Below are 10263 nucleotides of genomic sequence, written 5' to 3' on the forward strand. Positions count from 1 at the left end.
AGAAGAGAGAGAAGAGAAGAGAAGAGAAGAGAAAAGAAAAGAAAAGAAAAGAAAAGAAAAGAAAAGAAAAGAAAAGAAAAGAAAAGAAAAGAAAAGAAAAGAAAAGAAAAGAAAAGAAAAGAAAAGAAAAGAAAAGAAAAGAAAAGAAAAGAAAAGAGAGAAAAGGAGGAAAAGAGAAAAGAAGGAAAGAAGCTCCTCTCTAAAGTTTCCAGCCCACATCGCCCTGGTTTTGCCCCGGCCCCGACGTGCCCGTTCCCGGCCCCGATGCGCACCCTCGGCCCGGCCCGGCCCATCCCTATCAGGGTTGGGGGGCTCCCACTTGGTCGGCAGCGGAGTTCTCCGCTGGGACTGACGCGGTGCCCCCCCCCGGCTGCTCCCTCGGGGCCCGGCGGGCGCGGGCAGCCGCTTCCCCCCCGCGCTACCTCCGACCATTGTCAAACTAATCTGGGTAGATGTTAAAGGACACTGAGCTATCGGTGTTATCACCGAGACTGACAGCTCCTGTCAGCTGGGGTTACATCAGCGCCCGGCGCTCCCGGCGCCGCGCTCCCTGCCCCACGCCGGCCGCATTCAGCCCGCGTGTCCCAGCGGATCGGCCCGCTGCTCCCAGGCCCTCCCGAAGCCAGCTCCTTTAATTGTCCTCATTTGTAAGAGCCGTTTTGTCATGCTAAACAAGGCTGGAGCAGCCATTCTAACCTCTCCTTTCAGCCCTTTTCTCCTCTCCCCTTTTGTTTACCTTCGCCTGATCTCTCATTTATTTATCTATCTATTCTTCCCCTGCTTACCCTCCCATTCAAGCCCCATGTATGTTAATTGTGTTATGCCGTTTAATTCTAACATCGGTCTCCAAAGAGCACTTAATGAGCAAAGCACATCCAAACACGCCGCGCTCCGCTATTCAGCTCCCGCAGACGGACCCCGCGCTCCTCCTCGCCTCCGTCCCTCCGCGCACAGACCCTCCCTGCACAAAAGACCCCGTGAATAGCGCCCGGACACCGCTAATTGTCCCCCGGCACGATGTTAATTCCCACCCCGACTTCCAAAAATTCAATTAAAAAAAATTTTTAAAAAAGAGAGAGACAGAGAGAGACAGAGAGAGAGAGAGAAAGAGAATCGTCGCACCGGTAAAAGAAAAAAAAACTTCAAGCGCAGCGGAGGTAACTTCGCAAAGCTGACTTTTCCCCGATGGGAGGAGATGCAACCCTTCCTGACTCCCCCCCCCCCCCTCGTTGTTTGTCCTCCTCCCGCAGCCCCCGGCTTTCCCCGAGGGGTTCCGAGCGGAGCCCGCAGCGGTGCGGGACGCGGTGCGGAGCCGCCCGGTGCGCACCGTCGGGGTTCGGAGCTGCGGGACGGGCACCGCGTTCACACCGAGCAGCGAACGACGCCGGATTGCCTTCATTCCGAACGGCTTTGTTCAACCAACGAAAAGGTTCAACGAGGTAAAACCCTGCCGGATAGGCAAGCTTTTGTTTTTCCTTCCCAAGACATCGCGAAAACATATTTAAATGACCATCATTTTTATTATTATTATTCGCTTTTCCGTTATTAGTAGTATTAGTATCAGTATCGTTCATTTGTTTTGTACAATTCTACCGCCTGACTTCATACCTGACGCTCTGCCTAAAGTAAACTTAGATCTAATCTCACTGGATCACACAAATTTAAGGACTATCTGTTTTAAATTAAGCAAACACTATCATATGTTTTAAATATAAATGCTTCTCTCCCTCTGTTTTGCTTTTTTTTTTTTTTTCTTTTTTGACTTTGAAGAGCCTTTTCCCGACACGAAAAGCAATTTCTTATTTTCCCGAGTAGTGCGTGGTGGCAAAATATATAGAGATTTATATATATAACACAGCCGCTCTCGTCTTTCAATGTGCAAAAGGAAAACAAACCCTCCCTCCCCCCCTCCTCCCCCCCCAAAAAAAAATCAGAGCAGGACCGGGACATCCCAAAGTCACATCCAAGTGCCGTGAGACCATGGAGAACTCAGAGACGTTCAGGGAATAAATAAAAATCACCGCCTCTCTCTTATTTTTCCCCCCTCTTTGTCCCAGAGGGGCAGTTCGAGGTTCGCGCTTCTTTTCTTTTTTTTTTTCTTTTTTTTTCTTTCTTTTTTTTTTCGGATTTTCTGAGTTGTTTGTTTGTCGTTTTCTTTTTTTGTTATTTGTTTGTTTGCTTTTTTTTTTTTTTTCCTGTTTCGTTTTAAAACACATTTACAACTCGGCCCGGTGCCTGGATCCTATCCGTCCCCGCTGTCGCAGGTTCTACCCCCCACCCCCACCCCGGGGCCCTGGGGCAACTCCCAGCATCTCCGCGTCCCCCGGGGCGCATCCGCGGCTGTCCGGGCTGCAGAGTCTTGGCTTCGGGAGGCTCCGGCGGGGTTTTATATACATGCACACGGAGGAATCCCGGTCCGGCCGGCTCCCCGAGGTGGGGGCCGCCCGTGGGGTTGTGGGTGGGTGTTACATAGCAGTCGCGTGTGCTGAAGAATAGGGGTCTATGCCAGTCTTGGTCATGCCCGGGAATAATATGTAGGCAACCGGAGGCTGCAAACTGGAGGCCGACCAAGCGGTACAGTTACACGGCACCACGTAGCCCGGGTTGGTCGGCGAGGGGTGGGTGTGGGTGTGTTGGCTGGGGCAGCTCAGGCTGCCGAACGCCCCGTTCTGGTATCCCAAGGTGGAGGCGTAGGGCAGGGTGCCGGTGGCCAAGGTGTGAGGAACCTCGGTCATCTTCTGAATGGCGCTGGAGCTGAATTGGCTGGGGTCAAGTAAGGAGTAAGGTGCTGAGGTGGGGGGCAGGAAAGCCCTGGCCTTCTCCGGGGAGCTCAGCAGCGAGTCAGTGGCCCCCACGGGAAGCCCGGCGGCCTTTAAGGGATCGGTTTCCCCCAGGTAAGGCAAAGGGAAGACATACCTGTCCTTTTTGAGCAGGTTCTTGGGCTTGCGCCGGGGCCGGTACTTGTAGTCGGGGTGTTCCTTCATGTGCTGCGCCCGCAGCCGCTTGGCCTCGTCGATGTAGGGCCGCTTCTCCGCTTCGGAGAGCAGCTTCCACTCCGCTCCCAGCCGCTTGCTGATTTCCGAGTTGTGCATTTTGGGGTTCTCCTGGGCCATCTTGCGCCGCTGGCCGCGGGACCAAACCATGAAGGCGTTCATGGGGCGCTTGATGTGGTCGCTGGGTTTGGACATGCTGCGGGCGGGCGGGCGGGCGGCGGGACGCGGCGGTGCGGGGCGCTCTGCGGGCACCGCGAGGAGGAAGAGGAGGAGGAGGAAGAAGAAGAGGCGGCCGGGGCAGCCGGAGGAGCTCCAGGCGCGGGCTCAGCTGATCATCACAGTCCTCCGCCGACGCCGTCCCCGCCGGGAGCAGCGCCGGGGCGGGGCGCGGGGAGGCGCGGAGCGGTGCGGAGCGGAGCGGCCCGCGGGGAAACGCGGGGCGGCCCGCGGGGCCCGGCGGGCGGCTAGGCGGGCGGCGAGCCGCCGGGCACAGCTGCGGGCCGGCGGTGGGGACGCGGAGCGGCGCGGGGCAGTTCAAAGGCGAGGGGCTGCGGCGAGCGGGCTGACATAGTGGCAGGGCGTTCACAGCGCGGCTGGGCGCCCAATCAGCGCGGAGGGGGACCAGCTTAAAAAGAGAGGGAGAGAGGAAGGGCGAGAGGAAGAGGAGGGGAGGGGACAGGGGAGGGCGGAGGAGGAGGAAGAAAGGAGGGGAAAGGAGGACCCCCCCGCGCCCCTCCACCAGCGCGCAGATTAAAGGGAAGGCTTTGTGAGTTGCCGCGCTAACAGCGAGCGGAGCGGGGTGGGGGGAAGGCAGCGGGACCCCCGGGATGTAGGGACCGGGGGTTCCGGGGTCCCGAGACCCTCCGCCGCCGTCGGGGCTGAGAGCACCGCGCTCCGCCGGGCCGAGGCCTCTCCCCGCTGCCAATTCCCCCGCTCCGCAGCCCCGCTTAACCCCGGGAGCCGGCCCGCGTCCCGGCTCGCTTTGAATAATTGCCTGCCTCCTTCCAAATGCCCGTAGGGAGAATATTTATTAAATGGAAACAATTGTTCCGAATCCCGACGGGGGCCGCGTTTGTTCGTGGCTTATTGGTTTTGAGCACCTGCTCGGTTAACAAACCTGCTCCGCACTGTCCCCGTCGGGTCACCCCTTGCCCCGGCGCGGAGCGTTCCGGCCGCTCCATGGCTAACGGGGGAAGAAACGAGATGCGGGCCGGGCAGGGGGCTCGGGCCGGGCCGGCGGTGGGATCCGCAGCCCCGCAACCTCCGCGCTCCCCCCGCCGACCCCCGGAGGCAACTTCGGCTCCCGCCGGAGCGGCCCCCGCTCTGCCATTGGCGGTTCGGTACCCCCGGAGTAGTAATAAGAATAACAACAACGATAATGATAACAATATCATCAGCCACCCTCGGTTATTTCCTGCTTTTTTTTTTTTTCTTTTTTTTTTTTTTCCCCTCCTTTCCGCTCTCAATAAATGATTTTCATTTCCCCGTGTGCGTGCGGGGCGGGGAGGAGGAGGAAGAGGAGGAGGAAGAGAAGGAGGAGGAGGAAGATGGGGGCACGGTTTAGAGTCCGCTCACCTGGACGAGGCCGGCGGGGCCGGAGACTTCGCGGCTGCCACCACCCACGCCGTCCCAGCGGCTTTTTTCGTTGCGTTTAGAAATGTGTCGGAAATTTCTCAGCCCCATTCCCGCATAGAGGAGGCTGCGGTTCGGGCCCCCCCTCTCTTAACTCCCGGCACGGGGGAAACCCATGGGGAAACCCCTCCAACCCCTTCTCAAGGTGAAGTCCCTCGATGCTGGGATGCTTCTCCCCCAGCATCCCAACAGCCTCTTTTGAGGACGCGCGACAAAAAAAAAAGGGGTTGCAGGAGGCCCCTTCCCCCGGAATTTCCCCCCGGAATTTCCCCCCTTAGGAGTGCCCACAACGTTACCCCTTCGGGCAGCTCCGTGCCACGCGTGGCCCCGACGGGGAGGGATCAGGGATGGTATGCGCGGGCTACGCGAATGGGAACTGCTTTTCCCCCCCCACCCACCCACCCGTGGGAGCAGCCCTCGTGTATCGTGTTTTCCCCTCCTCTACCTTTGTTTTCATTGCTTATTCTCGGATACTTCGAGGATAGGAGGGAAAGGGGGGAGCGGAATATATACATCATTTGTCATCCCGTGTGCAAATTGAACCAGGGAAACCTGGCGCCGTTTGCCAAAATCCGACTCATTCGGAGGGGAGAGATGGCTCTGCCCGCTCCCAAAAAGTCTTCCCGAGCTTCGCAGTATTAAAAACCAGGCAGATCCGCTTCCATTGGCTGCTACCTTCGCCGCGATGCATGGCTCCGATCGGGAGCTCGGGGCGTTTCGGGTTGGGTGGTGTTCATCTCCATCCTATAGAAGTTAAAAGAGAGAAAGAGAGAGAGAGAGGAAAAGCAAGATTTCCTGCGAGGTGCTGATGCCCCAATCCTTGAACACTCCCATTGGTAACAACCCGCCTCTCCTGGCAGCAGAGCGCCTGTTGCATCCCCCAGGGAGATTCGGGGCTTTTGGGGAACTTCGCAGCAAGCAGCAGCGATTTCCAGGGCGATGCCACATTGTTTAAACATCAAAACGAAAAGCGCAATTACGAATGACATCATCGTAATGCAGAAAGATAAGAAGATGCTGATATGGAAACGTTACAATTGTATTCTTGGTGGGAGTTCATTCGGAGTAACTTTAAATTCGAGATCGTGGAGCCTGAAATGTGACAGCAGCACAAACAGAGTGGTGCTTCTGCCTTCCTCCTCCTCATCCTCCTCGCAGCAATCCCGGTTGGGCACTACTGGAACGGCCCGAAGTGGCACAGCAGTTCGAACTTAAAAGTGCCCAGACCTAAAATTTAATTGCTGGAGGATAATGGATCACAAAAGGATGTTTTGCTTCCTGTCTGTGCTTCGGGCATCGGGCAAAAGGAGGGGATCTGAAAGCGAAAGAAGCGCATTTTGGAGAGCCTTTCAGATCGGGTGCTGCCCGTTTCACAGCCCCGGTGCCATTCCCTCTGGCAGCAGCACTCAGTGCCTATGTATGGAACGAGCTCGGCACCCATGCCGAATATTGAGGCAGTTTTCATCCCTATTTGATTATTATTTCTTTACATACAAATGCATAAGCAAGTTTTTTCGCACACGTGCCAGATATTGAAACAGATCCATTTAATCACAAGCCATCACATAATACATATATATTCTTCTTAATATTCGTGTGTAAGATATTTGCACACGCACTCACCCAAGCACTGATGCATTCAGAGACACCGTGCAGAACACAGCCTGCATCTATAGGACATCCTCTGTGCGCATTTGTGGTATTTCTTACTCAGCACCACCCAGCCCTGAGGAACAACACTCATAGAAATGGGGGCACCCATATGGTGCAGCCCTCTGCATGGGCAGGTGTAAGGGAGCAGGTCACCACCTCATGCTTTAGGCAGGGGGATGGATGTGTCAGACCTCATCAGCCCCAATCTTCATCCTCACACCAGCCAACACGAGGTGGGAAGTAACCACGCTCTCCAGGAGGATAATCACTACAAGAAATACAGATTCCTCTCAGCTCCAATAATGAGCATCAGCTTTACACGCTGAAGCTGAAAAGTTTACAGCCCCAGTCGAACTTCATTTTTATTCTGCTCCTTCCACCTGGCTGTGATGCTGCATGATTGCCAGTGAGCACCCTGTCTCTTATTACAGTGATGGGTGTTTTTACCAAACACTTCTCCCACAGATGAATATGCTCATTATTTTCCAAACTTGGTGATGATTCTATTTCTTCCACAGCCCTCTCTTTTTTTTTTTTTTTCTTTTTTTTTAAATAATGAGGAGGGCAATAAATGTTTTCAGATCAGGGGATGTCAGCCCAGGGAACCTCTAGCACTGGGAAAGCTGTCTGTACCAGAACAAGGTGACACATGAACGAGTCCAACATGTCTTGCTGTCTCCTGACAGCCCCTGAGAGGGGGAATATCCCCATGGGGCTGCCTTACAGCATGGCTTTAAAGTGAATTACAGCAGCCTGCAAGGACTAGTATGGCCCCAATGCTCTGAGCAGCACTGACCACAGCCGGTGGGCACCACTTGGGTTACCATTGCAGCACGTAACACCACAGGGGCAGAGAGCACCAAAGCTGCCTGGGTAGGGTCAGACCACAGCTGGGGTAAGCCCCAAAAGTCCCCAGTCACAGCCCCTGCAGAAGGAGATGGGGAGATCTTCACGCGTTTCCTCTGAGCCAAAGACAGCAGGTGGGAGAGTTGAGATCCTCTCTGAAATAGAAAGGATATTCACTGTGGCCTCTCATGTAAACCCAGTGCTCAGCACAGAGCTGACATCCCAGATACCCCATGTCTGGGAAGCCTCAGTCCTTGTCAGCAGCACAGAGAAAGGGATAAACGATCTGAGCTCAGAAGTGCAGAGCAGGCTGGTAAGGAAAGGGGGAAATCTTTTATTGGAACAACTGATACAGCCAGGAAAGATAAATAAATAAAATCACAGACAGTCTCTCAGGCACGTGAGCTCTGGAACACAAACAGCAACTTCCAAGGAAAGTACCAAAGCTGAACTGTTTACCTTGAGACCTTGCTGGGAGCCCAACACCCCTTTAGTGGTAATACAGCCCTCCTCCCTGCTGCAGGAAACAGAATTTTTCTTAATGACATGTTAGGCATGGAGGAACCCAGGGGGCTGTCCAGGGCTGGGTGAGGGGCTCGAGGTGAGGAGGGAACTGACCACCAGGGCTCAGCTTGTGGGCTGAGCTCAGCAGTAGAACTTCTGGGTTACTGACATCAGTCCAAAGCTACACGTGATGCTCTGTCAGATCCAGCAGCTGTGTTCTGTAAACAAATGCTCAAAAGTGTTAATTTCCCATTATTATTCTCAAGCAGTTAAATCATCATAGAATCACAGAATGATTTGGGTTGGAAGGGATCTTACAGCCCACCTAGTTCCAACCCCTGCCATGGGCTGCTTCCCCACCAAGTCAGTCATTCATGTTGGAAAAGACCACTAAGATCCCACAGTCCAACCATCAGCCCATCACCACCATGCCCACTAAACCACAATTCCAAGTGTCACATCTACCCTTTTCAAGGCATCAAACAAGAACCAGGTAACTCCCCCCCTGCCCTTCCCACATGCACTGATGGGTCACTTCAGTTGAACATATTCACCCAAATACAAAGCTGTGAGCAGATAGCACTTAAGACCCATCAAAGATCCAAACAGCAGACAATTTCTCTTGCTACAAAGACTCCATACCTCTTCTCCCCATTCACACAACCGTTCTCAGCATCTCCAGGTGAAGCTACAGGTGTGGGTTGGGATACTGTAAGCACCAAGGGCGACTTGTTGCCAGTGACACACTCCCAGTACAAAGATTGGGCTCTAAGAACACTGATCGCCAAGCATTGACTGTCAGAGCCCTGAAGAAATCATCCAAAATAATCTGGGTAGCCTCCAGATCAGTCAGGGAGGTTTTGTGTGTTGTTTAGATCCTAAATTGCTGGAGATGACCACAGTAGTCAGAGATGCTCCATGGCAATAAGAGCTGATCAGTAGATGCTCATCCACCTCAAATCCAAGACCCTCAGTAGGCCAGTGGCTGCAGATGCCATCTATAAAACATAGCTTTGGACTGAAGTGGTGAAACAAAATCTAAACAGTCAGAACGATGCCCAGAGCTCACACAGGACAGTTGTCTCAGATGCCACATTCTGGTGGGGACACTGATGATGAGTCCCCATCAGTAACAAGGTTAGGTCTCCAGCATTCATTCCTGGGCTGCAGAAGTTATTCCTCCTTCGGAGCAGCAGGGCTCTGGCCCTCAGCCATGCCATGAGCATCCTACCTGGGCATCATATGAACCTCCTGCCCAGTCAGACTGTGAAACTGATATACAGAGCCAGCATAGAGGGAAGAAAAAAAAAAAATAAAAAAAAAATCACTGCTGGATTCTGAAACACATCAAGCAGATCAGCAAAGTGCTTGGGTAGAGAAGATCCCTAATGCCTTGCAACAACTGGAGAGCCACTCAGCCTAGATGGAGGATGTAGTCTTATTTGGACAGAAAAACTGCTCAAGATGGATACAACGACTAGAAACAGGATCTGGTGTTGCAAAAAGTGTTCCTGGCTTGTTTCCTGTGTGCCCTCTCCCCCCCTGCCCAGCCCAGCCCTACTCATTATGCCGTAGCATCCTGACTCCAGCCTCAGCCTTCTTGGCAAACACATCCCCATGCAGCAAACCCAACTTTGGGGAAGTTTCAGGAAGTAGTTTGGGGGGGATGGTACAGATTCTATGATCATGGCTGGAGGAAATTATTATATTTTTAATTGAATTTTTGTGTGTTATGCTCAGATACTACAGTAGTGGGTCCTTTATCAATTGTTAACACGAATACTAATGAATACTAATGCTAATCATTTGTTTCTGGAAACAAATGCACAGATATTTGATGGAAAAGTCTCTCTGAATTTTAACGCTAGAAATAATGAAATGCATCAGAATCCTGTGGTGCCAGCAGACAAAACCCTACAGTTACAATATGGTGACACTGAACGTGAGCTATGGAGGAGTCATTGCCCACATTTACGTAGGTTGCTCCACAAGTAGTGCCTCCTATTTATTTCCATGCAAAAGACAACAGCCACAAAGAACACTATTTGCAAGAGCAAATTCTCAGCTACAAAACACCGTTTTTCCACATAGTCACCACCATTAGGTCTGCATTTTCACTAATGATTAACATACGGGTGGGAAGGTGCAACCCCTACTGCCATACCACCAACACCTGCCTGTGATGCTGTGGGCCAACATAATTAAGTAGGAAGCATTAGTTCTGAAGCAGCCCTTGTAGCAACTGATGCAGTCATGCCAGGGCCCAGATATTGTTCTCTCACCACCCCTGAGGGCAACCACCCTTACCCAGGCAAGAGGAGCAGCCAAAGGGTCTCCTCTAGTGTCCATCCCATAGGGCAGGGCTTGGCACACCCATCAGTGCCCACACCAGAGCAATGCTTGCCACTCAACTTGCATGAAGCCCATCTCTCCAGTAGTTACTGGCTCTTTACGAGGTTGGGAGATGAAAGCAAGCTTTATTTTCAGCCACTCACCCCAAATGGGAAGGCATGTTGCTAACCCTTTCCTAACCCTCCAGATAGGGATTTTGTGGGGAATAATTTCGCCAGCAGGAGATTCCAGAAACTGCAATTAACAAAAGACTTGGATGAAGCACGCCTTATATCTTGTTCCA

At 52.9% G+C, this 10263-nt stretch overlaps 1 protein-coding gene across 1 annotated transcript; it reads right to left on the reverse strand.

Annotated features, from left to right (window-relative positions):
* Nucleotides 1–2129: 2129 nt before the first annotated feature.
* SOX14 (SRY-box transcription factor 14) lies at nucleotides 2130–3188 on the reverse strand. Its single transcript, XM_031557690.2, has one exon. It carries the CDS (start codon nucleotides 3186–3188, stop codon nucleotides 2466–2468), a length of 723 nt encoding a protein of 240 aa, XP_031413550.2. The 3' UTR covers nucleotides 2130–2465.
* Between the last annotated feature and the right edge of the window lie 7075 nt (nucleotides 3189–10263).

This window comes from Meleagris gallopavo, chromosome 11 (assembly GCF_905368555.1).
Source record: "Meleagris gallopavo chromosome 11, MGAL_WU_HG_1.1, whole genome shotgun sequence".
NCBI lineage: Eukaryota > Metazoa > Chordata > Aves > Galliformes > Phasianidae > Meleagris > Meleagris gallopavo.

What these genes read in the sequence shown, in the direction of transcription:
- SOX14 (XM_031557690.2), bottom strand. Translation starts at nt 3,188, where the DNA reads ATGTCCAAACCCAGCGACCACATCAAGCGCCCCATGAACGCCTTCATG.